Below are 27,256 nucleotides of genomic sequence, written 5' to 3'. Positions count from 1 at the left end.
GGAGCACACGAGGATGCCTTGGTTTTTTATGTACAGGTTGGTGGCAGGCTAGTTATTTCTTCAAAGGTTATCATGCCTTTTCAGCCTATTGGGATCATAGGCTTTTTGGATCAGGGCAAGGACTCTGCATGGCATATTGATCCGAGCCCTCCTCTTTCTCTCTCAGGTTCATGGAGGTTGTGGCTCTTTGGAGTCCCCATAAAGTTTCTTCAATGGAACCCCAGAGAGTGGGAATGGATTGTTGTTGCAGGGAACCAAGAGAAGAGCCTTCCTTTGTTTGGTTACACAGCCAGTAATGCCAAGAAGTTCCAAATCAGCTATAGAGGTTAGAGACCTTCCAGAACCCGATTTTCGCTGATTTGCAGAGGGTCTTCTGGTGAACGCTTTGGAGATCCCAAAGAAATAGAAAGGTCACTCTATTTTTTGGCCTTTCTTTTCATGGAGGGATTGTAGTGAATAGGTGGAGGTCTAGCAGACTCCACTTGTCCTAGATGTGAGTCGATTCATCATTGTCTATGGGACCGCAAACATGCAAGAGCCATTTGAATGGGAATTGCCAAGGTCCTCGGTCCTTTTGCTCCTTCTCGTTTCTTCATGACATGAGGATCAGCGGCTTGGCTCTCCCTATCAGGGCCTCAGATCATCTACGAGTGGTTGGATGCTTCTTGGGCCATATCGATTCGACGTCACCTAGTCGAGACTTGCTCTCTGGAGGATGTGCCTCTCTCTCGCTATAGACCAGTACATGTTGATGGGGATACCACTTGGGAGATACTGCCTAGCATCACTGCTTGGCAAATTTGGAGGGCCAGATGCATAAAGACCTCAGACAGATCTCACGTCCATCCCTTACACACCCTGGCCATTGGGCTGACACCATTCACACACTGATGGCCAATTGGGCGAGCATGCAGGGTTCTTCCCGGTCAGCCTCAGCCAGGAGGGTTATATTTCTTAGGGAATGGAGGGCTTCCCCCTTTCTCTTAAAGACTACAGCAAGGTTGAGGTGGCACTTTCAGCCTCAACCTTGATCTCTTTCCGGCTCATTTTGAGTTTTTCCTATTTTAAGGGTGTTTCCTCATGCACAGCATGATGTTTTTCCGCTTTGAGCTTGCTCACGTGGGTATTTTTCATACTTAATAGAAGTCTTTTTCATGAACTGGACGCCCATTACAATTACCCGTTTTCTTGATGGTAGATCCTTGCAAAAGCTAGTCGCATATCTTTTGATGACTTGAGCAAACTGAATTTACCTCTCGAGAATCACAATTTGGGCTATCCAATCCATGTGCTTGATTGCATAAATGAACCCTACTTGGGCTATCCAATCCATGTGCTTGAATGAGCTTTTGAAGCTCTTCCTTGACAATGGCTACTAATTGTGGGTTCATGGTGTAAGGATGTTGCTCTGCCGACCGTACATTCTCGATGAAGCAAATGGTGTGCTTCATCAGTTTTGGCAGCATTGCCTTCATGTCGAGGTAGTTCCAACTTAAGCAATCCATGAACTCTTTGAGGAGAGCCATCAACTTATACTCGTCCCTTTTGCTCAAGTCCTTGGCAAATGTAAAGTGGCCGAGGGTCCTCTCCTTTGTCTGCTTTCGTATGGGGTGGACACGGACCATTTTCCACCAAAGCAAATGAGGATGGAGGGCCCAGGTTTGTGGACATACAGCAAACCATAAGCTTCTTGGATCATGAGAGCAATCATTAAATCGTACTCTTCTTAGGCCCAACTTTTGCTCAAGAATATCTCCACAATCAGGCCTATCCATGCCCCTAGGGTGGAAGAACTATCCTTTATTGGTTGCAATCTAAAATCATGAGCCTTGCAAAACCAAACGAAGTGATCTCTGGTCGACACTATGGATGGCTTTTGAGGCATTGAGTCTCAAGTTGTTTCTTCGTCAAAGGGAGCCTACCTTTATGAATGAGCATAGACTCCATTTGGTTCTCTACAATTTTTGGGAGTGCTTATCTAGCTAAGGCTGATCCCAACGAGGTCATCAGACTTTCAAAGAAAGGGCAACGTGGCTTGGAATTAGGAGAGGATGATAAGGATCTAGTTATGACCAAGATGGAGTTCAACGCTTAGTAGAAAAGAGGAAACTTTATGTTCTATGAAAAAGAATTCAGTTGGATTGATAGCCCTCATTTACTTCCTATCCTAACTCCCAAATCTTTGTCAAGATGATGGAAACATGCTAACGATCCTCATCCACCACTAGGCATTGTGGTCAAATACAAAGAGAGGGAAAGAAGGGGCGGGGATATAGGCAAAGGGGATGGGAGACGCAAGAAATGCCATGGGCACAAGGACATCTTTCGTGTCATTCTTACATGGCCACATGCAAGAAAAGTGTGGAAAGCAGTTCAAATGGCCAAAGAGGAACCCACCAACTTGACCGCCATTCTTTTAGGGAACTCTCATTGTGGTTCATTTGGATATACAAGAACATATTTCAATTTAATTCAATAATTGTTAAGACGGTGAAGTATTTTTGCATTCAATGAACAGGGGAAATCCAAGCTGGTGCAGCAACAAATCCATATTTTTACTGTCAACTGGCTACGCTCATGCAGGACATCCAAGAGCACCAACAAGCTCACCAGCAAATATTCTTTGTTTTGGAAGGAGTTCTTTTTTCAACTGTGGTTTATGTAGTTCTCTCTCTTGCTATAGCAAGTACTGTTGTAAGACATAATCATCACGTTGTAATGACAGCTGAGTGCTCACGGGAAGCTTATTTTGTTCTCAAGCTGGCAAAACCAGTTGTACATCTTTTGAAAATTAATACCTTATATCACCCCAAAAAAAAGATCACTTTCACTAGAGTTCAAAATTTTATAAAATAAGGCTAAGCTAGAATTCAAGGAATGCATTGCTTGAAATATTTGAATATCCTAGCACCATCAGCAACGACGTTTACATTTCATAGTCAAAATGAAATGGCTCAAAATGGTCTATAAAAATTGACAAGCAATAGGATGAAAAGGCTTAAGCAACCTTATTAGCTGTGAGCAATTTTGACACTTTTGGTTATACATAAAGAGCATGATTACATAAATATTCAATATCAATGTCTTAATAAAACTTGTCATAAAGAGCATGATTACATAAATATTCAATATCAATGTCTTAATAAAACTTGCCTAACAATGTCTTGGCTACCATATCGGTCTTGAATAGAGTTGTCCATCAATGTCCTAGCACCTTATCAATAAGGTGAGCCATTCACACGCAGGAACATCCCATGTCAATGTTTCAACTCTTGATTCTAGACCTTGTAGATGACATACCAGATCCAGAAAGTAATGAATAATAAGGATTCCAAACAGCACCATCTTCGCATGAGAACGGAGAGGATCAAAGCCATACAGCCCCATACACAAAGTCATCAAACCTATAGAGTATATGGTATAATCTACCAAAACACCACATGAAAGATTAGTCATGAAAGTGCTGTAAGAAACAAGTCATCAATGCATTGTGAAACCTAGCCATAACTGTGGCAGTCAAAGCACACTATCCTCAAGGAACAAATATGATGTGGGTCCACCTTAGTTCCTTCCTAGGCCATCACTTCATCTTCACTTGTAGTACCTTTTAGATCCATTAAAGTATAGGGACAATACCACTGTCAACTATACATTTCGAAAAGTCAATGAGCTTCCCCCACTTTAAGTCAAAATTCACACCTGCCTTTCAAAATTGTCACCCAAACTCATTTACTTAAATAAAATTTTTGAGAAAAGGTAGACCCGCTTTATCAAGGTAAAAAAATGCAATCGAAAATGATGAACTAAAGCAGGCACATCAAGTACTTCTACTATCATTGCAGCACTCTCAACGTCAATTGAGGCAGCCCTAAAGTTCAAAACTAACCTTATCTGGCCATAACAACCTAAGAAGGGTTATAAGAAAAGCAAAATACCAAAAAGAGGAGATTCTTTGGACACTAACGGAAAATGTAAAGGCTACCCAAAACAAGGCCCTATATCTATATTCTCACGAGGGTGCAACTTGAAAACTTTGTTTCCATGCATGAACATCATCTGCTATCCATACTGATAAGCCTAGGCCCTTCAAGCACACAACATAAATGGTCGGCTGCATCCCTCAACAAGGGTATTAAATCCTAGACAAGATCCTTGCATTTGCTTCCTCGGATACATCGCTGAAAAAGTCCCCTGCATGTTTTAACCGAATACATTTGCAATCCCAGAATAATTCCTATCTAGGGGTTGAGAAGTCAAGAAAAGAAAGAACAATGACAGCAAAGAAGGGAGGGTGGAAGAGGAGAGAGAGAGAGAGAGAGAGAGAGAGAGAGAGAGAGAGAGAGTTAAATGTGTCTACGCGTAGCCAACACACTAAAAAATCTGCAGCTGACATTTGAGAACTACTCTACTCTTAGGAATCTACATAATCAACTGTAGAAGCCCTACCCATGTCTTCTAGAATCTGTTTTCTATGGCCATATGGTGAAAATCGAAACTTACAAGGGAAGTTCAGTAGCAATACATACAGGAATAGCTTTTGTTAAGAGACATTAGGTCAAACCATATTCCAAATAAATCCGCTATGTTCAACTCCATGAAGCCTGGCCCAGGTCTTCTAGATTCTGGTCTGCTATGATGAAGCATTCAGAGTTGAGGTGAAACTTCTTTGTTCGCAAAGATCACAAGAACAGCTTTCAGAATAGACACTTTCATCAACTCACATGCCAGTAAAGAGCTTCATTGAAAGCATCAATCCTCCCTTACTCAAGTGTCAAGACTCAACCACCGATTTGCAGCAGTGCAGTAAAGACATTGTGTTGCACACACAGCACAGCATAAGCCCTTCGAGGAATACACAATAATTTGATTCGTGACTTTGCAGGAATGCTCTTGTTCATAAATTATGAACGTGTCATTAAATTTGATATTTCAGTACAAAAAATACAAACTTTTGCATAGCACTGACCTACAAACACATTCATTGTCAAAAGAGAATAATATTACAATGGGAGACATTAATCTCTTTCTGATCATATTAAAAGCAGTGTTATATACAAAGGAAGCTGAATGGAATTCAGAACACAGCCAAATCAAATACTCGCTCAGCACTAGACAGCCAATGTGCTCCATCTTGTCCACACAATAATTGCCAGACCATAATGTTATTGTCATGGCCCATGAATGTCTCAATCTTGGGGTGCCAAATCAGCATTATATATTGTCTACTTTCTCTTCACATTTTGCATCAAGCGTTGCCGAGCAGCCTCAAACTCCTCCTCCGAGGGCTCTTGAAATTGGCTTTTTGCCTTCTTTGACTTGCCCTTGCCAGCATATTTCGCCTCCAAAACATCAGCCAAGGTATTAATCCTCTGTTTTCCACATTCTGAAATGATAGCCATAAGGTCTGGGGAAGGCCCCTCGGAGCTTTTCGTCCTCCTAGCATAATATCAAGGAGTACAAGGTTAGTCACTTACAGAGCTTGCCAACCTTACGGCTTTATCCAAAAGTTGATCACCATCACTTACTTTGTGGGAAGTTGCAAAGGATTTGAGGGTGGACAAGTCTTAGCCACTTTAGCAGCCCACTTCTTATACACTTTGTATTCCTTCAGTTCACCTATCAGCCAGAAGTTTATGAAGAAATAGCTATATATTATGCATGCTCTCTCTCTCTCTCTCTCTCTCTCTCTCTCTCTCTCTCCCTCATCCACACGAGCAAATATACTTTCTATAACAAGTGACAGAGCTCAGACTTACCATTGTAGCTCTTGATAGGCAAGTGAAGGAGATGGCAGGACATGGTAAACAAGAAATCATTGCAGAAGTCGTACAAATGTGCAGTACATCTCCACCAGCACTCCACGGTCTCAAAGAGATGATTACCACTCAAGTTCAGCCAAACAAGAGAATGACACTATGGTCAACAACAAAATCAATAAAGTAGATATTTATGTAGAAGTTAAAGAACAGGAAGCCAGAGTGTATAATAAGAAGATACTACGCATTGCGGGGTTATCTGAAGATCTCCTTGGCTGCTTTGAAGATGAGGAAGGATACAATAAGAAGAGAAAACCACATGCCTCAAGAAGGAGATAGCACAAGTTGAATGGGATGCAAATGATATTAGGTTTATTTCAATGAGAGGGCAAGAAGAGTAAAGATTCTCAGCCAGACAAACAAGCTGAAGGGTATACAGGTATGGATATCTGAGGAGCTTACTCCGACTCAGCTCCAGAGGAATTTCGAACTTACCAAAGTGAAAGATGCAAAAATGGGCAGTCTACCGATAGAGATTTCACATCTAAACCCAAAGACCCTCGGTGTTAAACTGATGTAATGAAGGCCTTTTTTTTTATAGAACTAGAATTTAGATGTGTTCTATAATAACCTCGAGCTGAGATGCCATGTGCACTCCTCAACTCTGGTTTAGCCAGATGTTGTAAGTCCTTTTAACATTTTGCATTTTGTCCCATAGGCCCTTGAGGCCTCCCACAGACGTTAATTCCTTTCTTTCTCTGTGTGCAGACTAAGTTCATGGAGCTTTAGGCAAGAAACAGCCACAAGAAGAATGCATATATTACACAAAGCCCATAAATACATCATATAAGGGTAGTTTCTTTGCTAAACGAGGCCATATTTGCTTGAATAGGTACCCAGGCAGACAAAAAGGAACGACATCCATTTGGATAAGCGCAAACAATTTGAGATGCCGATGTTTACCTCAAGTCTGCACGAGCAGATTTATTTCCAGCACAAGAATTTAGATAGCTCACACTTCGACTTGCAGCCATGGAAAGAAATTGCAAGCAAGAAGTTGTCTAAGAGGTATTACACATCCCCACCTAAACCATATCTTGTTTCCCCACTCAGGTGAGGTCAATGAAATAAGACACGACACAACAAAGTTAACAAAGTGGACCTTTACGAGAAGATGAGAGTGCAGGAAACTAGGGCAAATAATACCTTGATGTTACGTATAGGGGAACTGCCAAATGACTAAGTTGATTTTATGCATAGGGGAACTGCCAAATGGCTTGAGTTGAAGAGGAGGGGTATACAAAAGATGAAGTCGATCACTTCAAGGAGAAAATACCCCATGTTCAGTGAAATCAAGAAGACATACACAGTGTACTTACAAGTAAAGATTCTTAGACAGACCTATAAGTTTAAATGCATAAAGATCTGGATATCTAAGGGGCTCACTCTGACCTGGCTAAAACAAAGGGCCATTGAACTTACCACAGCAAGGAAGCCAGCAAAAAAAGGCATATGGGCAGTTTACCGGGAGAGCAAGGCGCTAATTAGTGAAATCAAATCTAAGCATAAAGACTCCAACCTTAAACTGATGTGATGACGGTCATCCTATGATAGGCTTCTAATAATGTAGGAGCTACTTTACGAACTCCACACGAGCTGCCTCGTGCACTCCCTTAGGCTTGTACTTGGGCGACTTTGCACTTGGAGCTCTTGCAATGGTTACTTTTTTTGTCTCTTAGGCCAATTCTCTCTCTCTCTCTCTCTCTCTCTCTCTCTCTCTCTCTCTCTCTCTCTCTATATATATATATATATATATGAATGATGGTTTCAGGTGGCAGGCACTCAATACATCAGGACACCTGCATATATAAGCCTGCTTAACCCTCCACTGGATGCACAGTAGCACCAGGTTTGCAGCAGAAATTTGCAACGAATGTGATCCCATTTCATGTTATTTATACCATAAATGGGCAACCAGAAGCATATCATTCAACATGAATTTTAGTTGCACTTGCATTTGCATACAATATCCAGATATTGGACTGTGTTGTTAGAAAGCCACACTTAAAATAAAAAGCCTGAGGTCCACGGGACTCATAGGCGTGATCAATTGCACTTAAATCCTTTCAACCCATTCATGAAACCATACCGATGAGGATACCATCATTGATAATGTCCTTAAATCGATGGGAATCCTGCTGAGGAATAGAGCACATCAAGTAATCAAAGACTCTGCAAAAAGCACAACATGTCAGCAAAACAAAAATTTCTGGGGGGCCCTCCCCCAAAAAAGGCACCAAAGATCAAAATAAATGATTGCCTCCATGGATTTGAAAATACCTATCCATGTTCCCCTCCCATTTAATGTAAATCTCCTTCAAATCATGCTTTTCATTGTCTGATCCTCGATAGGAAGCAGCAAATTCCTCTATGTCTTTCTCAGTAACCTTCAATACACATTAAAATTATTCATATTAAAACACTCTAAAAATTGTGTATTTGATTGTTCTTCCTACTTAAAAAAGATTTCAATACAATGGTCTGAAGAAAGTCATATCAGCCTCATGTAAGCTAACAAACGGCAGATTCTACAAAGGGGCTGGCTTAATATATTATTTGTAAGAAAGCAAATCTGACACTAGAATAGCATCCTCAACTAAGGGCTGCCCTGTAAATGATTGATGTTACAGGGATTTGCTGTGAGCTAGTATAGCTAGGTTCTGGAAGGCCTCCATGGAGTTATGATAAGCAGTGAATTAAAGTCATACCTAGATGGGCCTAGGCCAGCAAGCTGTTGTACCAAACAACCATCTAAAACAGAAAGGAGGCTTTCTCAAATACTTACATCAACAAGTCACTAAAGATATACAGACACAAACCCAATCCTCAAAGACCTGTAGTGCTTACGTTTGCACTCTTAAGATACCAGAGATGGATAGAAATCTGGCATTCCCCCTCTAATCCATCCCTTGAAAAATCATGAATGAAAAAACAACCATAGATTTGTGCCGAAATGCAAAGTCATCTTGGGAAATGGATTTAGATAGCATGTAAAAGAGAATCTCAGTGGTATTTACATTAGCATGATGTGTGCTATCGGCATTGAAACTTGAAAGACATTGTGGATGAAATGGCATGACCTTTAAGAAAACCACCATTCTTGCAAATGAGCACATCACAAGAAAGGCATGAAGGGAGTCAAGCTTGACCACAAGCACAGCTGTGTTTGCATGATCAATCTATGAGCCTTGAGGTACCTTTTTTTAAACCATGCCTTATAGCAATTGATGTACCCATCAAGCTAGTACTTCAGGCTGAACATACATTTGTAGCCAATGGACTTCCTTCTAAGAAAAAACCTGGTCACAAGGTGACTCTTTTGAAAGTCTCATTTCTATGACCATCACTTCAGACCATAAGGACCAACCGGATGAAAGTTCAAGCTTGGCAAAGCCATAAACCCAGCTGCACATTTTATATATATATATAGATAGAGAGAGAGAGAGAGAGAAAACACACACACACACAAATTATTATTTTTTGGTAAAAAGAACCTTTCATTAAAAGAAATTCACTGTCTCAAAGTGAGACAACTAGTACTCATGTGCTTTAAAAAAAGAACCAAAAGCATATTATACACACACACACACACTTTTTTTTAGTGAAATCACAAACCATGCAAAGCACCAGTAGCTAATAGGTGATACATGTAATTAAGCATAAGATGAGTAGCTATGGCATAAAACAGATCACTGAGTGGACAGCCCTGCTGTACCGAACAAAATTGACTGCATTGGTCAATAGTATATCCCACCAATATACCCAACTAATAAATAACATACTGCATTTTTCCCCCAAATCCCAGAGACTTCATGGCCTATGAGATGAAATCCCATTGTGTAGTATCAAAGGCTTAGCAATATCCACATGTACTAAGAGAACATCCTGCTCTGTGTATTTTGCATATTCAATCCCCACATACGCATTAGCAATATTTTCTGTAATATGTCTATGGGGAATAAAACCATACTGAGTAGGGCGCACCCATCATGCAAAAAGCATTTGATACGGTCCTCTATCATCTTAGCAACCAACTTATAAATGACAGGCATAAGAGTAATGGGTCGCCAATCAGCAAATTACTCACATAGATGTTTTTTGGGGGAAATCTTAACCAACGCTTCTTTCCAACTTGCTGGCATTTGTTTGGTTTCCCATGCATGGTTAACCATATAAAGCAATCTCTAATGGCATCTTTCAATTCTCTCTCCTTGAAAGGAACCTCTAGCTACATGCATGGTGTGGAGAGAGAATAGGAGTGACATGTTGAAGAAGCTCACGATGGGCTTAAATGATAGCATGTGATGGAAATCAGCCTGCCCAAAATGTGTAGCAAAATGAGTGACACATGCCTTCGCAAGTTGGGCTCTGAAATTAGTCCAAGTTCCATCCAAATTTTTGACCCAACAAATATTAGCAGTTTTCCTCTTATAATGTAAGCTCTCAAAACACTCTCTGGAAGAGCAGCCTTTGTCAGTGAAAAGCTCTCAACCTGGCCCTAGTTTCCCATCTTTCTTATTTTCTGCGATCATTGCATCGAATAACATGAGTAGCCTGACATAGGCAAGCAACCTCAGCTTAAGATAAACCTCAAAAATGACTTATTTCTGTCGATTCTTGACAAGTGGTTTTAGCTTTGGCAACCTCCTCCCGGAGATTATGCATATAATTGTTTCCATAGTCCCAAATAACATGTCGCAAAATCTGTCCAAGCATAATGAGCATCAATGTGACATTGTGTCCAAAGAGAAGCAATTGCATCTATGACCATGTTTTTGTATGCCTATCTAAGAGAGCACGATAATTGGACTGCGTATTATGCTTATGCTGATCATCCGTCATGATCACTTCAAAAAATACCTGGGCTGCATAATGAACTTTTTGAACAAAACATCCACCCAAAGTTCGTGTCAACCAATTATCCACACCTGCAGCAACTGGCATGTGTCCCTGCAACAAAGATCATCACACCATGCCTAACATATACTCTAAATGGATCAACTATATCGTCCACCTCAATGGTTATACCAACTGAGGGAACTGGCTCTTTCCAATCATTAGGTGTCTTCAAACCCTGAGTCCTCTGAGTCCTGCCGAAGAATAGGGAATTGGCTCTTTCCAATCATTAGGTGTCTTCAAACCCTGAGTCCTCTAAGTCCACCTCAATGGTTATACCAACTGAGGGAACTGGCTCTTTCCAATCATTAGGTGTCTTCAAACCCTGAGTCCTCTGCTCCAACAACTCCAGCCAAGCACCCAGATGACTCTAGGCACTCGTCACTGTCCATCACCTTCACAAAGATCTCAAACTCCTCTCCTAACCAATCCTCAATGTCTGACATTTTAATAGTGACAGCGGCGTCCATCTATCTAATTCAGCAACAAAGTTGCCACCAAGAAAACTTCCTCTGTCACCACCAACTGAGTGATTCCTCTGACGTTGAGCTGGCTCCCTTCTTCTGATCAACCTTCTCCTTTTTGCAATCCTTCACAAAATGTCCTAGCTCATCGTAGTAGAAGCACTTCTTTTCTCTCTCTTTTTCTTGATGTCTTTGTCCAAATTTGGGCTTGCCTTTGCCAGGCTTACCCTTGCCATTGTCTTTGCTCCTGTCCTAAGCTATCAAGACCTTGTCATCCTTATCCCTACCAAGCTTCTTGCTACAGCAACAATGGAACCAGCTCCTCGAAAGTCATCGGCACTACTCTCTACCCTGCAGTCATCGTAGTCACAAAATTACTATAGCTGCGAGGGAGCATTCCCAGCAATAGCCTTGCCATCCTGGTCGAGCTTATCCTTCGACCAACTACCGCCAGCTTATCCCTCACCACCTTAATCTTGTAATGTGTTCCTGTGCCAATTCCCCTTCATCCATTTCATGCCGTACAGCTTTGTCTCGAGGTCCAAGATTCTCGCCTCATTGTCAAGCTCATACATATCGCTCAATATCGTCCAGGCCTCGAAAGACTCTTAAAAGGAGTCAAAATACAATTATAAAAAGTGAAAATATTGCTTGCTGAAATTGGAGATTTACAAGAAACACAAACTCAGATGTACAATATTGCTTGGGTAATGAACTCAAGCTTAAGGGGCCAAGACAGCCACCTCCCTTATCGAAGCAACGTCTATTCAAAAAGGAGATACAAGACCAAAGTATTGAGGGAACTCTTCTCAATACCTTCTACACGCGAGACCAAACCATGGCAGACTCTAACTGATTTCAAGACAAAACAATGTACATGTATATGTGGGTAACTGGTCTAGGTACATGTATAGCCAAAAGAAGATTATTCTTTGATTGCTGAGACTCCAAGGGAATTATGATCCCGAGGAAAGATACCTGCACATTATCACTGTTTCCAGACATCACTAACAATTAACCAGTACTCTTCGCTTCATTATTTGATGCTTCAAACAAACAGAATTTCCATTCCATGAGTCTGCAACCTTTTACTACTATTTCACTGATCTACTGCTTAAGAACAGAAGGCTGTATGGAGCTGAATAGAAGAGGCTGATCCTTATGGCTGTAGCTGGCTGTACAGAAATGCCAATGCTTGGAGTACTCACTCAACTTGATTATTGCAAATATAACTGAGAAAGCGAGGGGCAAAAGGTTGCTGCCTGTAAGGACTGTTTCGCAAACTATTTATCTGTACAAAAAAGGGGCAGAAGCTGCCAAAGACTGTTTGCAGGCATACAGCAAAGTTTCTGAGCTGCCAAATTCATGGTTATTGCAGAGTGGAGTTAGCTGACTGCAGGGCTAAGCAAAAGGGGCTTGAAATGGCTGACTGCAGTAAGCTTTTACAGGCTGTAGGGCAGACCAAGGACAAGCTGCTTGTAGCTGACTGTAGTTGGCGCTTTCACTACTTGAGACTCAAGAGGAGGAGAGTGGGGTAGATGAGGTTGCACTTTGCTGAAGAGAAAAAGGGTAAAAGGAAGCTCCATGGGGAAGGAAGAAGGAACAAGCATAGGCTCCAGGAATCCCTCCAAACAACAGGGGAGCTCCTCTTTTTATAGGCCCATGGGTAGGCCAAATCTCCCTTAAAAGTAGGGTAAGATCTTCCCAAAAGGGGATGCAGGGGATGGAAAGTCCCCACATAGAAGGGACTATTTCTTCCCAACCAGAAGGTGGTGGTTTCCCTTGGATGGTGGAGGGGTTCATGGAGACTGGGTCCTGCAAGAAGAGCAGTGTAACTCAACAGAAAAGAGGAGACCAAACCACGCCACACAAAACTGAACTGAAAGGAGAGAGAGACGAGACTGCAAGGGATCTCAGGCAAAACCCCTTGAACTGCTAGGGAACACCTCCACTGAAATATGCAAGCGATGCTCCACACTGAGATGAACAACAAGTGAGGGAGGGGGGCCTATAAATACGCACCACCCCCCCAATCAGGGGGTCTATCAGGCCGACCAGCAGGCCTAGATGGGCCGACCCACCCTCCTGCATACAGCCGACCACCTACTGCACATGGGGGCTAGCATACAGCCCTATAAAGGGACTGAACCCCTGCCTTTAGGGCCGACTGAGATGCTCCAAGGGGTGCCGTTCCCCTCCTGCCCTATAAAAGGGCTGCTAGACAGCCATGTAGGGGCTGACCCCTGCCCCAACCAGGCCAACAAAAGCCAAGGTGGCCGACCTTCGCTCAGGAGGTGGGACTGCAGCACCAATGGGTGGCCACACAGGCCCCCCACACGCCAGCTCAGGGCGCCTTCACATGGGCTGTTATGTGGCAGCAAGCAGGCCAAAACGGAGCTATGTGGGCAACTTCCTATGATGGCACACTGTTGCGAGGTGCTCCCAGGTGGATACAGGCCAGATATGGCTCTGTTTAGGCACTATGCTAACCTCACCCTGGAGGGTGGGGGGGCGCACCCACAATAAGACCCTCACTCATGACCTAACCTAACCATGGCACATCAGGATATGCTGACCTTCAACAGGTCCATGATGACAAATGGTGCCATGTACCCTGATGGACTGGCCACGTATCCTCATGCTGCCACATGTACTATGCCACCTCACAAGATGCCACATGTACATTTTACCACGTGTCAATGGCTATGGTAGAGATGTATAAAAGCTCTGCTCAGAGACAAGCTCAAAAGATCAAAAATAACCAGATGATCAAGAGGCGAACAAACAATCAATGATAGCAGAACAATTTGACTGCTACTTTGCACATGTTTTGCGATTCCAAATATTCATGTGGCTGCCAGCATTGATGTTGTTTTTGGTGTGCGCTAGCACTGCATATTATATGTGTTCACTTGTGCTTGTGCTTGACAGCGCTCAATGTGCGCTTTCCTTGCAATAGATGCAATAAAGGGAAACTGTCGCCTGAGTTGTCAAATTCACTCCCCTCTTGACTTACTTCATCGCTATCTGTACACATAAGTCAGCAATCTCCAAAAATTTATACTACGAGTCTCCAAGTCTCCACAATTTAAATCAGTTTGATAGAAATGGATAGCCTAGCATTTGCAAAAAACTGCATCACAAACTACAACATTGCTTGAGTTGGGATTAACAAGTTTGTCCAAGCCATTTTCAAAGGGGTTCTTGAAATCATAGCAAGCGTATTCGTAATGGATGAACTTTTACATTAAATTTTGTTCAACTAACGGTGCAAGCCTTGCTTCAGCCCATCAAGCGAATTGATCAAGATAGCAATGTAACTCTCATAAGTCCAAAATACAGGCGAGGCTTCTTTTTATCATTCTTGTTCTTTCTTTACAAAAAAAAGCATACACAAAGTACGCTTCTTGCAATAAGGACTCCAGAAATTCACCTTGAGCACATGGCAATTTACATATGATTCTAAACATAAGAGCCATCCATGTAGGTGCAGGCTGCAATGGGACCATGGTCTCACAACTACACCAGGTTGAACAAACTTTGAAAACATGGAAAGTCAAAGGACCCACTGACATGGCATGTTTGAAGATGGTCATTAATAAGGATAATGAGGCCTCTTTCATCAATCCTGGCTATAAGTTTGCAATTTTCACGAAGGCTTGACTCTAGTAATAGGATTAAACAAGACTGCTTCTCACCTTCTTATAGAAAGACCGGAAATATGTATACAAATTCTGCACGGTCTCAGTCGAGAGTTCCTGCACGATCAGCGATCATGAAAAATATCACTTACATATAACAAACTAGAATGAAAAACAGGAGTTCCACACCATGTGAGCTCTTCAAAAATCTAAATCTAGATTGCATGTATATGCTTCAAGAACAAGTAAAAAGGTCAATGCGGCGTACAGCATCTTCAATGGACCCGGTCTCATCATAGACCTTTCTCTTGGCCGGATCTCCCAGAATTGCAATCACATTCTGCAGTGACTGAAACTTTTCCTTCGCGCTCTGCGCAGGGTATATGCTCTTGGGGTGAGGGAAGCAAAAAAGAAAGAGACGCGGGAGCAAAGAGTGAGCAGGAAGGCTAAAACGAAGCATGAAACCTGATCTCCGGGATTCTTGTCAGGGTGAAGGCGAAGGGCAAGTTTGTGGTAAGCCTTTCGGATGTGGTCGTGGGAAGCAGAAGGTTCGACGCCAAGGACGTGGTAGAGACTAGGCTGGGTGTCGTCAATGCTGGATTGGTCGTCCTGTTGGAGCTTCCTGCGAGGCATGGCGATGGAGAATTTGCTTGCAAACACAAACACACAATTGAAGAGGAACTCTACTCTATTTATAGTGTCGAATTTGTGCATCATTTTCCCGCCACTTATAGTTCGAGACTCGAGTCCTTTGCCCACTTGGAGCTCTTGCCACATGGATACCACCTTGGCACCCATCGATCTTGGCATCCACATGGCGCCACACTTTTGGCTCGCACAATATGATCGCCGCCCATCATCGTGGAGAATAGTCATCATCGTCGTTGATAGTCACTATCCCCCGCTCCAGGCTTGCCCAACTTTCAGATGTCGAGAATCAAACCCGCGCCATGCAATTCCAAGCCCTTTTTGGCATGCCAAAGGCATAGCACTTGTTTCACGTTCTCTTAGCGTGTTTACACACGTCCATGACCCATGGGCATGCCCAAGGGTCATGGACAAGATTGCTCGCCCACAGCCCACCTACGGTAGAGATTCAATACATGCATGGGCGGGAGCCATAGTGTGTAAACGCCCTTAGTATGGAAATTGTGCAAGGGCCTAAATGAATGTTACGATAGAACTTAGAAGGATAATCTAAGAGGGGGTTTAAGGGTTGTCATAATCTAAGGGTGAGGTTGTCACATCTCCTTTGGCACTCTTAGTGAAATTTTCACCTTGTTGCCTAAACCATGTAGACAAATGCACCTTGTTGCAATAAATGCAGAACTCTTTGTTCTTACCTTGTCCGTTCAGTGTGTAGCTAGGCCCTCGCTTGGGTGGTGTGTAACCGCCCTTAGGATGGCTTCATACTACCCGCCAACTGTGACATGAAGTTGGGGGTAATAAACTTCACGCACCTCTTCACTTCCTACTGCTTTTGAACTGAGTGACAAAGATATTTATCATAAAAAGAAGCTTTTATGCCAAGATACCACACCACACTTTCCTCCCTTAGATGAGAATGAAGATGGTAACATCCCAAGTGATGTTGTATTCAAGCATAGGGAGAAGGAAAGGATCAGTAGAGGCCATAATCTCAGCAAGCCGGTCTGTGCCAAAGAGAAGAGTGATACGTTGTTGAAAGAAGATCTTGCGGCTCAACATGACATGAACTGATATATATCGAGGAGTTTGAAGGGGCTGATTGGGTTGGATGGGTAGGTTCCGAGGAAACATTACACCTCCTTCATAGATACCTTTACAATTAGCTCAACATACTCTGCAAGCTGTCATTAGACATAGAGGCCTATAACTTTCAGTAGAGACATGATATCAAAGATTCAAACACATATAGAGATGCACATTGAGATGGGCTTCGCACTGATATAAGTTTCGTAAGAAACAAAGAAGCGACCAGAAAGTTATGGGCGATTTACTAGATGGGGGTAAAAATTATCATGAAAACAGATTGTCAGACACAGAGACTCATAACTTTTTGCTGTAATATCTGATTCAAGGTCTAATAACACAGAGACATGCGCTTTAAGAGAGGTTCGCGCTGATATATGTTTCGTAAGAAACAAAGAAGCAGCCAAAAAGTTATAGGCAGTTTACTAGATGGGGGTAAAAATTGTCATGAAAACAGACTATCAGACACAAAGACTCATAACTTTTTTATGTAGTATCTGATTTAAAGTCTAATGACATAGAGACATGCGCCTTGAAGAGAGCTTCACGCTGATGTAAGTTTCATCAAAATCGGACTATTGAACGGAAAGTTATGAGCAAAACACTAATAGGGGGTCAAATTGTCATAAAAACTGCCCTCCACCCATGCTAGCTTTGCCTAAGCAGGATGCTCCCTCAAGACTCCACCTTCATCAATGATCCACCACTCATAGATTTTGCCTAAAAGAGGGTACGTAACTCCCTCAGTGGCTCGGCAAATGGATGGACCATGTGTGTGCAATGAGAGGCCGAATAGAAATAACTTTTAAGGCTTTGAAAGAAAGAAACGGGAAGAGAGACTCAAGAGAGGGAATACGAAGTGATATTCATTGTCAATAGAGTGAGACTCCACTCTAATGCAACTCAAAATACTACAACACAAGGGAGAAGAAGAGGTTTCATATGTACAAGAGGGAGCGGAAGCTCCAAGACTACTCATAGAGAGAGAATGAAACTCATAGAGAGAGAATGAACTAGAGAGAGATGGACTCAAGAGTCTACATAAGAGAATATCTAGAAGAGGGAGAGAAGGTTCATGGAAGAGGCTTGAGGAGACTAGAGCTATAGCAACATGAGGCCTAATGGTGGAAGAGATGATGAACAAGGGAGAGGAGGGCTCCTTTTATAGAGATTTTGTCACCCTCCTTCATCCATTTACAATTGCTGCCTGTAGATTCCTTTCCCCATCAATCACATACGCCCATATGTCACCATCCATGTCCTTTTTGTCTACTCTTGCCATGTGTCCCATCAAAAGATGCTCAAGACTCTTAAAATATTGAGAAAGTCAAGAGTCTCCCCACATGGAGCCCATAGGGACCCTCTCTTTTCCATATGTCCACATCCTCCTTATTCCACATAGGAATTCTAGAAGGATTCCTCTTGACTCCACACTCCTCCACATGCCTTCCACATGCCTGGCATGTGGCCTCTCTTATATTATTGGAACACATGGACATGAGCCCACCTCTTTATATGACTCACTCTTCCTATTTTCTAAAAACCCCATAATATCCCATACACAAATAACTCTCACCCCATACCAAGGTATTTATCATTCATACACATGGTATAACACAATGATCCATTCCACTCATCCTCTCAATCCCATACAATATCTTAGAAAATAGAAATAAGTGAGAGCCGCTAGGCTATCACTCGATACTCAAACTCTTATCAAACATAGAGAAAAACAATACCAATGCCAAATAAAAAATATCAATTTTTGGCATCACACCAACCATCCTCCAAAAAGACGTATGAAGGGTGTTGTCCTACTTGGCCCAATAGGAGGGACAAGCCCAAACACTGATACAAAAGATTTGTGTCTAGCCCATGGAGGTTGCCCACTCCATGGCCAACTCCTCCTATCGCTATATGATTGGCCCATTCCATCTCCTCCAATTGCTATGCCAATCACATGTTAGTGACATAAATTAGCACGCTAATGACAGTGACAGCTGGCATGAACCATCACACCCAACGTCCATCCTCTAATTTTATTTCCTCCTTTGTGGGCAAGCGGGTGGTCTAACCCCACCCTTATAGACAAGAGCCTTCCCCACCCGTCATAGCGGGATACCACATCCCAAGGCATAATTGACCCTGCCAATCACGTCGCCTGGACAAGTATGGGCAAGCTAGACACCTTACCCATTACAAGTGCGTGGGCGGGCAATTCCTTCTTGTTGTCATCTTGCGGGTGGTGGGGATTGATGAAATTCAAAAGATAAGCGGTTTCTTGAGAGGTCTCAAAGACACTTATAAGGTTGATGTGAAAAGAAATTCTCCCAAAACCTTTGAGGAAGCAATTAAGTATGCCCAAGTATATGATGTTACGACGGGGAAATCCAAAGTTGGAACTTCAGAGCAAATAGGTTTTGTTCCTAAGTTCAACAAATTTCCCAATTTGAAAAGGAAGGGACACTTTAAGAAGGACGTTCCTCAAGCACCACCGAAGAAACCTCAAACACAAAATTATCCTCTCTTGAAGAAAGAGGATTATGAAAGAGCCAGACAGGAAAATTTTTGCTTCAAATGTTTGGGCAAAGACCATGCCACTTGGAACTACCCTAAAAGTAAACAAGCGGGAGCTAAAGCCCCAAATAGACCACAAAAAACAAGTAGATGTGGTGCAAGTGTTGCCGCTAAATGCTATTGAAAAGTACACTGATGTAGAGGTCTATCATGAGGATAGCACCCATATGTGCTGTCTATCATCTGCAATGTGGCAGCCCACCTTTGGTCCTCATGATTTAATGAGGATGCATGGAACAATAAAGGGGCAAAGGGTAAGAGTGATGGTCAATGATAGTGCAACAGAATTTCTTGGACTACTCGTTAGTCAAGAAATCAAAATTGCCTAAGAGTCCAAGTGCCCATAAATATGTGGTCACTTTGGCACAGGGCAGTGATAAGAATTTTTGGGACACCATGATACATGGTGTAGAGATGGATACTCAATGTTATCAAGATGCCTTGGATTTCCAAATCATGAATCTCGATCGAACAGATGTAGTGCTTGGTCGAGAGTGGTTATATAGTCTTGGGCATAGCTTACAGTAGTGGAGTTATCTTAATAACTCCATTATGTTTGAAAAAGAGGGTAGAGTCTTCTAGATTCAAGGAACATGATGTGCCCAACTCTCCTCTTATTTGTTCGATGGAATTGGAACGACTGCTACACCAAGAAGAATGCGAGGTATATCTCTTTGAACTTACTTTTATTGGTGATTTTATGTCTTCTGCATCAGAAAGAAGTAATATTATTTTTTATAATGCTAAAAAGAAAAAATCTTCTTTCAATTATTTAATATTTGAATTTAAAAATGTTTTTTCGTCTCATTTGCCTGATGGTTTATCCCTTGAGAGATAAGTAGATCCTAAAATAGATTTGATTCTTGGATCTACTCCTATTTGTAAACCCCCATATAGGCTTAGTCAAACGGAGGAATGTGAAGTTGAAAGACAATTTACGGGATATCTTAAGAAGGACCAAATTCAACCAAGTAGCTCACCTTGGTCTGCACCAGTTTTATTGGTCAAGAAAAAGGATGGTACTATGTGTTTATGCATAGATTACCGAGCACTAAATAAAATCACCATAAAAAATAAGTATCCTATGCCTCGTATTGATGAGCTATTTGATCAATTGCAAGGGGCAAAATATTTTACTAAAATTGACTTAAGGTCAGGATATCACCAAGTATGAATTAGGGAAGAGGATGTCCCTAAGACATAATTTCATACTAGGTATGGGCATTATCCATTTAAAGTAATGCCATTTGAATTAACAAATGCTCCAGCAACTTTCATGACACTTATGAATAGTGGCTTAAGGCCATATTTAGGGAAATTTGCTGTAGTATTTTTAGATGATATCCTTATTTATAGTAAAACCAGAAAAAAACATTTGGAACATTTGCGAAAAGTGTTCCAGCTGCTTTGAGATAATTCACTCTTTGTTGAAGAATCCAAATGTGAATTCTTAGCAAAATAAGTGAAATACTTGGGACATATAATATCCCAAGAAGGGGTTCATATGGACCCTGAAAAAGTAAGGGCTATATTGGAATGGCCACATCCTACAAACCTGGAAGAATTATAGATATTCTTACGTTTGTCCTGATTCTATAGGAGATTCATCCAGGATTATGCTAAGATTGTTGTTCCGATGACGGACCAGCTTAAGGGGAAGGGAAGCACCTTCATATGGGATGAAACTCAAAAGAGAAGTTTGAAAAATTAAAAGTAGCTATAGCAACATCCCCTATCTTAAAGGTAGTGGATCCCAATGAACCATTTGTGGTTGAGACAGATGCCAGTGATTTTGCTGTTGGGGTGATACTTTTACAAAAAGGTCGACCAGTGGCTTTTGAAAGTAAAAAGTTGGATCGTGCACAACAAAATTACTCGGCATATGAGAAGGAACAACATGGTATAGTCTATGGTTTAAAGAAGTGGAGACACTATTTATATGGTGCAAAATTTGAGATCATCTTTGATCAAGAGAGCATTAAGTGGATTTGCAATTAGCCAGAGCTTAAAGGTAGAAAAGCTAGATGGGCGGAATTAATGCAAGAGTTTGATATACAATTAACATATCGGAAGGGGAAGTTCAATGTGGTAGCAGACTCTCTTAGCCGAATGCCAATTGTTAATGAATTGAGTTTTTCTCAATTTCAGAATGATTTCCTAGAGTCTTGAAAAGGGAAATGTGAGTTTGATCCTCACTTCTCTAAAATATGGAAAGCAATTAGAAGTAGGGATCCAACTAATTGAGCAGCTTTCACTAAGGAGTCGCATGGAAATGGTGACACACCACAAGTTGGTTGATAAAGGACTCAAGTGGGAAAATAATACTATCAAAGATGGCTAGGTGCTCTACAAGGGTAGAGTATGTGTCTCAGATAATAATGACACTAGGCACCAAATTCTTTTTGAATGTCATGATAGTCTGAGTGCTGGAATTCAAAAGACATATGCGCTTCTGAAAAGACAATTCTTTTGGCCTGGAATAGGTAAGGACGTCCAAGATTATGTATTGACATGCCAATAATGCCAAATCAATAAGGCTAAACACCTTAAGGTAGGAGGTCTCCTACACTCATTGGAGATTCCATCTGGCAAATGGGAAAGCATCTCCATGGATTTTATTGTGGGATTACCTAGGACACAAAGGGGGCACAACTCTGTGTGGGTAATTGTTGATCGGTTGACCAAGATGGCTCATTTTATTCCTATCAATGAAGATGTTAAAAATCCAGAATTAGCTAGGCTATTTGTGGAGCATATTTACAGATTGTATGGGCTACCAGCATCTAGTATTGTTAGTGACTGAGATAGCAAATTTAACATCCATTTTTAGAGGGCTATGTTTATGAGGTTAGAAACTTCATTGACTATGAGCACCACAGATCATCCACACAGTGATGGTTAAACTAAAAGAGTCAATTAGATCATTGAGGATATGCTTCGAGCATATGTAAGTAAATGGCAAACTAATTGGAAACATTATTTGCCCATATTAGAATTTGCATATAATAGTGCCAAACATTCAGCTACACATTTTAGTCCATTCATGACGATGTATGTATTTCAACCAAGAGCCCCAATGGCAGTGGGACTCAAAAAAGAGAATATTCAAGCAGCAAAAGACTTTCTTGAAGATATGAATCAAACGTTTAAGTTAGCTAAAGATAGCATAAAAGGAGCTTAGGATAGAGCACGAAGTTATGCAAACCCCCACTGTAGAAGGTTGGAGTTTGAAGTAAATGAGAAAGTCTACCTCAAGGTAGCTGAATCTTTAGAATCTCTAAAGACAGGTAAATGTCCAAAGTTGTCTTCTAGGTATTGTGGACCATTCACAATACTTAAGAGAATTGGAGAACTTGCTTACAAATTAGACTTACCTAAGGGATGTAGAGTACATCCAATTTTTAATGTTAGTAGGCTAAAAAGAAATTAGGAGATGATGATAATCTCATTGGAAATGAAGTCCTAGTTAAACTCATTGAGCCTGCATCTTTACCACATGAACTAGAAAGAATTTTAGATAGACAAGAAAAAAGAACGCAACACACAATATGGAAGAACGTCTGGTTAAGTGGAAAGATGGACCTGAAGAGAGTTCAACATGGGAAATTGTAAGTGATCTCCAGAGGAGCTTTCCCAATTTTGTTTTAAGGGGAAGGGAATGTTACATTAGCCATAATTCTAGAACCGTGTGGTGTGCTTATGATTAGGCGGGAAACCAAAGGGCTTGACAGTGCTTGCATACTATGAGGCCTTGAGGGTTTGGGTCTAGGGTCACGCTTAGGCCTAGACATTAATCAAGAGGTGCAAGGGGATCCCATGAGAGGACCAGAAAGGTAAGGTCCCTTGTCGGACACATGGCACCAAGGAAGGAGGCCAATTTGCAAGCATTGGGCTAGGGGGAGGTTTCCAGTGAGAGATTTCCATGGTGATTAAAAAAGAAACTAGACTTACGAGATGAGAGGATCATTGGAAACCATGGCTAGGAGGCAATTAGCAGAAAGCCCTCTATGGTGTGGAAGAGGTCGTTACAACCACCCTCACTCTTACATCACATCAGAGCTATGCCCATCCATACTATATAGAATTGACATTGTTCTCTCTCTAGAACTCGACGTTCTCCCACTACGCGTATCACCTTCACAAAGCTCGGTTTTGAAAATGAACCATTGAAGAGAAGCTTCTAGAGAGCTAGGAATCCCTCCATCGGTGACTCCACTATTGACATGCTCAATGATGGATACTTCTCAATATATAGATAAAAGAGGGTAACCTCTATGCCACATGTCGTACAATGAGAGGCCATATGGATTGCAACCAATATCCTCACCGACATCCGCATTGTGCAACCTTGCATCTTCTCTTAGCCTCCCCTGAATCCCTCCGCCGCTGGTAGCTAGGAATCCCTCCACCTATAGCTCTCTCATCAGCATCTGCACCACAACCTTGCATCTTCTTATAGCCTCCCCTAGCTTGGTAGCCTCTACTCCCATGGAACACAACAAAGAAGGTCGAAGAGATAGAGGAACTAGATTTGCCATCGGGTCTATTGTCCCTTGCAGACCCCACATTATTGGCCCTAAGGATGCCTTAGGTGAATGCCTTCCCTCTCTCTTCATCGCTTCCTTAGATATGCATTAGACCTAGTGATTATCCATCACTTATCCTCTATTGCCCCCCGATTTTTTGAAATTTTGCCTGTGTTGAGGTTTTAGGAACACCTGAATCTTGTTTTGCAACTAGAGCAATAACTTCTGCATGTGTCACACAACGTGTAGCTCTCTACTAGTGCTCAACAAAATAGCTCTTGACAACCCCGTTGAATCCACAAGTTCCATATGTTGATGTTTATGGCCGCAAGTTCCCATGGTTGTCACATATATTGAAAGAATGCCAACAATGAAGATTTGCATGTTAGAGAAAGCACCACATAGACCCCTTGAGGGGACTCATGGTACCCTCCATGTCTCACATTCTAGGAGGTTTTTTGAAATGTTAATGCTAACTAAGCTCTTTATTTCCCTCAAGCACATGCCTCATAATGGATGAGCAATGGATAAGGAGAAGATCCCACTTTATTCTTTTTTTATGTAAGGATGTTACAAGTAGAGGATCAAGGAATGCAATTTCTAGAGAGCAAGACATGTCCATTTCGAAAGGGGCCAATTGATGGAAGGAGACTACCATTCATCATTACCCCATAGAGCTTATTTCCCATGAAAACGTATAGTAACACAATTATGCCTATTTTCAAGCTGATCACAAGCATGATCATGGCTACACTAGGTTCCACCAATTAAAAAGAATTAAAAAATGTATTAATTAGTGGGAAAATGTATTAATGGGAGGGGTGGAAGGGCAAGGGGAGGGATACAGAATTTACAATTATATTAATTGGTGGAAAAATGAGGAGGGGAGGGGAGGGACAATGGCAGTAATGCCATTCTCTCTTCAAGGCTATGGAGAATGACATTAGTGCCATTCTCACCATAAGGGAGAAGGCGGTGTGGAAGATAGGGGAAGGATAAAGAATTCAAAAATGTATTATGAGTAGAAAAATGAGGAGGGGAGGGGGTGGAAAGACGGGTAGGGATAAAGAGGAGATCATGCTCTCCTCTTATCGTACCTATACTCTAATTTTTCCAAGTCCCCCTTTACAGGAAATTTGAAGCTATCCCTTTGACATTAGCTTGGGATACTCCATCTTTTCTCTATTTAAAAATAAAGGCCTTTTCAATTACCTTTCTCCTTAGGGAAGTCCTAAAGCTTAACCAAGATTGTATCCATATCAATATCAGGTTTTTCCAAATAAGATCAGTATTCACAAGACCAAAATTCATAACAAGTTTATATATATTAACAAGATAAGACCTACTGCAACCACCATGCTGCCTGGTGATGCAGAAACACATGGTGTTGCACGCAACCACCATGAAGGCTAAAATTATACTATAGGCACAGTGGCTCACATCAACAACCGCGATGGTCAAGCCTGCTACCGCCGTGATGGCTGCAACCACTGAACCATCCATGCAACATTTTTTGAAGCCTTAAATTAAGGCCAATCCTAAAGACATTAAGGACAATCCTAAAATAAACATCAACATTTTTCAAATAAGACCACTATTCATAAAACCAAAATTCTCATATTTATAAGACTGGTACTCGAGGCATTTCTTTCCATATACTCAAGGAGCCACAAAGTATTGGCAAGTTTAGGAAGTAGTAGAGCAATTGTGTGGAGCTCAAGTCTCCTATTTAAAGGTGATTGCCAAAAACCTATTAACTAACTTAAAGAATCATTTTGAGCACAAGTCTCTTATGTCGCCTCAATCTAACAAGATTGCAATGCATCTGCTAGGCATGGTCCTTCTGACTCACTTGCACAATGTTGATGAGCAGGTGAGAAAGGTAAAAGGAGAGCCAATGAATAACATTCTAATGTGGTACATGAGTGACATCTCAGGGAGGATGCTAAAGCCAAGGCCCAATTGGCACAATCCGAGGTAGATGTAGCACACATAGGGTAATTGCAAGCATGCTTGCAAACCAGCCAAATCAAAGGAAAATGAAGCAAAAAAGTTGGATATGGAGAAGAGATAGAGAAGAAAATAAGCAAAGGAGCACATCAAGTGCCTAAAGCAATAGCTAAAGGACACTCTAATAGAGGCAGAGAATGCAGAGAGGGAGCTAATATCCATGGCATCAAACCTTGATTGTCAGAAGGTTGCTAAAGGAAAATATCCACACCCTTAGGTTGAATGAGGAGATGTAGACAGTAATCCTTCATAGTAGCATACATAAAATCTAAAAGTTATCCTCTATAGATGCGATAGGGGTGAGAAGTGCATGTTATGTAGTATCCACATCATTCATCATTGCCACATTTGATGGCCCGAGTGTGTGCACCCTATGCATTATTATTTCTTTTTGGTATTTGTGAAAGCAACACCAAGATGTAAATTGTGTAACTATCATTGCATAGGACATGGATAGATCAATTGTGCGTGCCTCATGTAACTATTAGGGAGGAGAGAGTGGAATCTATCTGGTCAATCCATTGCTTATGAACCTCCACCCAAAAAGGAGGTAATTTTGGGAGATAAAGTTGTGGGTCTCCATCAAAAAAGAAGGCAAATAAGGGGGTACCAAGTACTAAATCTTCATCCAATAAGAAGGGAAAAAAGAAGTAGTAGGAGTGAGGTTTGTTTTACCCATGATGATTGATACCAATATGATGATTGATTATCATTATATTTTTTGCTTTGGTATTTCATGCTCATTTGCATGGCCTTACAGGCTTCTTGTTATTTGGATCTTGGAATTTGAATTTTGAGATGTGACTTGCCCTTCATGATTGAAAACATCTCAGCTCAAAGGATGCCTTCTAAATTACCCTTCAAAATGAAATTCTAGTCCACCCTTCAAGTTTGAGTCTTGCCTTTGTTGATAGCCACATGGACTTCTTCCTTATAGCTTGGGACATTGCATTATGGTGTCACTTTCACAAAAGAGCATGAGGCAAAGCTTCCATGACTATTTTGTTACAACTTATGGCCTTGGTACATCATGGGTTATTGATATTGAAACTATTAATGAGTGAGCTAGCTAGCTATTAAATAACAAGAAATGATCAGGATGGGTGGCATCTAGCTCATGAGTGTCTATGATTTTAAAGAGCCTTTGACCCTTCCTTTTTGAGGACACAACTTGCAGTTGAAACTTAATAGCTCTAACTAGATGAGAGTAGACAAATGTCTTTGGCTTCTTATCTAAGAGTCTATATCCTTGGATGTCTTCTCATACCAAAGACCTCTAGCCACTACCCACTTTTCATAGGTCGGTCCCTAATGATCCGTAAATGCTTCCATCCCCTTATGTTTGGGTTTGGTACCCTGCAACACAAACTATGGGTCTTCTTCTTTGTTCTTCTCAGATGCAACTTTAATTGCAAAGTTATCCCTCTCTTCTAGTGCATCAATGAGGTCATTGAATTCCTCCCCAAATTGCAGTCCGTTGTTTGTCTCTTTGACACAGTCATCATGTGCGAGGTAAGTTTGGCATAGTTTCCATTGTTTTGTAGTGGCAATGTCCTCACACTCCTCATAATCTCCCATGATGCATGCACTACAAA

General features: G+C 41.5%; 1 protein-coding gene across 2 annotated transcripts; it reads right to left on the bottom strand.

Annotated features, from left to right (window-relative positions):
- Window positions 1–5,033: 5,033 nt before the first annotated feature.
- On the bottom strand, window positions 5,034–15,487 carry LOC147897593 (Chaperone DnaJ-domain superfamily protein). 2 transcript variants are annotated; one of them, XM_087380615.1, is made up of 7 exons: window positions 15,283–15,487; window positions 15,086–15,187; window positions 14,875–14,934; window positions 8,097–8,203; window positions 7,906–7,988; window positions 5,526–5,616; window positions 5,034–5,436 (listed from the first exon to the last, which is right to left on the bottom strand). In XM_087380615.1, the coding sequence occupies exons 1-7, from the start codon at window positions 15,448–15,450 to the stop codon at window positions 5,223–5,225; spliced, it is 825 nt and encodes a 274-aa protein (XP_087236741.1). In that variant the 5' UTR covers window positions 15,451–15,487; the 3' UTR covers window positions 5,034–5,222. The 2 variants fall into 2 exon arrangements, with proteins under 2 accessions (XP_087236741.1, XP_087236742.1); XM_087380616.1 differs by having other exon boundaries at window positions 7,918–7,988.
- Window positions 15,488–27,256: the final 11,769 nt, after the last annotated feature.

This window comes from Dipteris shenzhenensis, chromosome 10 (assembly GCF_047967505.1).
Source record: "Dipteris shenzhenensis isolate YYH24624 ecotype China chromosome 10, Dip_SZ_1.0, whole genome shotgun sequence".
In the NCBI taxonomy this organism is placed as follows: Eukaryota; Viridiplantae; Streptophyta; class Polypodiopsida; order Gleicheniales; family Dipteridaceae; genus Dipteris; species Dipteris shenzhenensis.
This window is presented reverse-complemented; position numbering and strand designations above follow the sequence as displayed.

Coding starts and splice junctions, on each gene's coding strand:
- LOC147897593 (XM_087380615.1), bottom strand. CDS start 15,450: ATGCCTCGCAGGAAGCTCCAACAGGACGACCAATCCAGCATTGACGAC. Junction 7,989..8,096: donor TGGGAGGGGAACATGGATAG/GTATTTTCAAAT, acceptor TGCTTTTTGCAG/AGTCTTTGATTACTTGATGT. Junction 5,617..7,905: donor CAATGATGGTATCCTCATCG/GTATGGTTTCAT, acceptor TCTGGCTGATAG/GTGAACTGAAGGAATACAAA.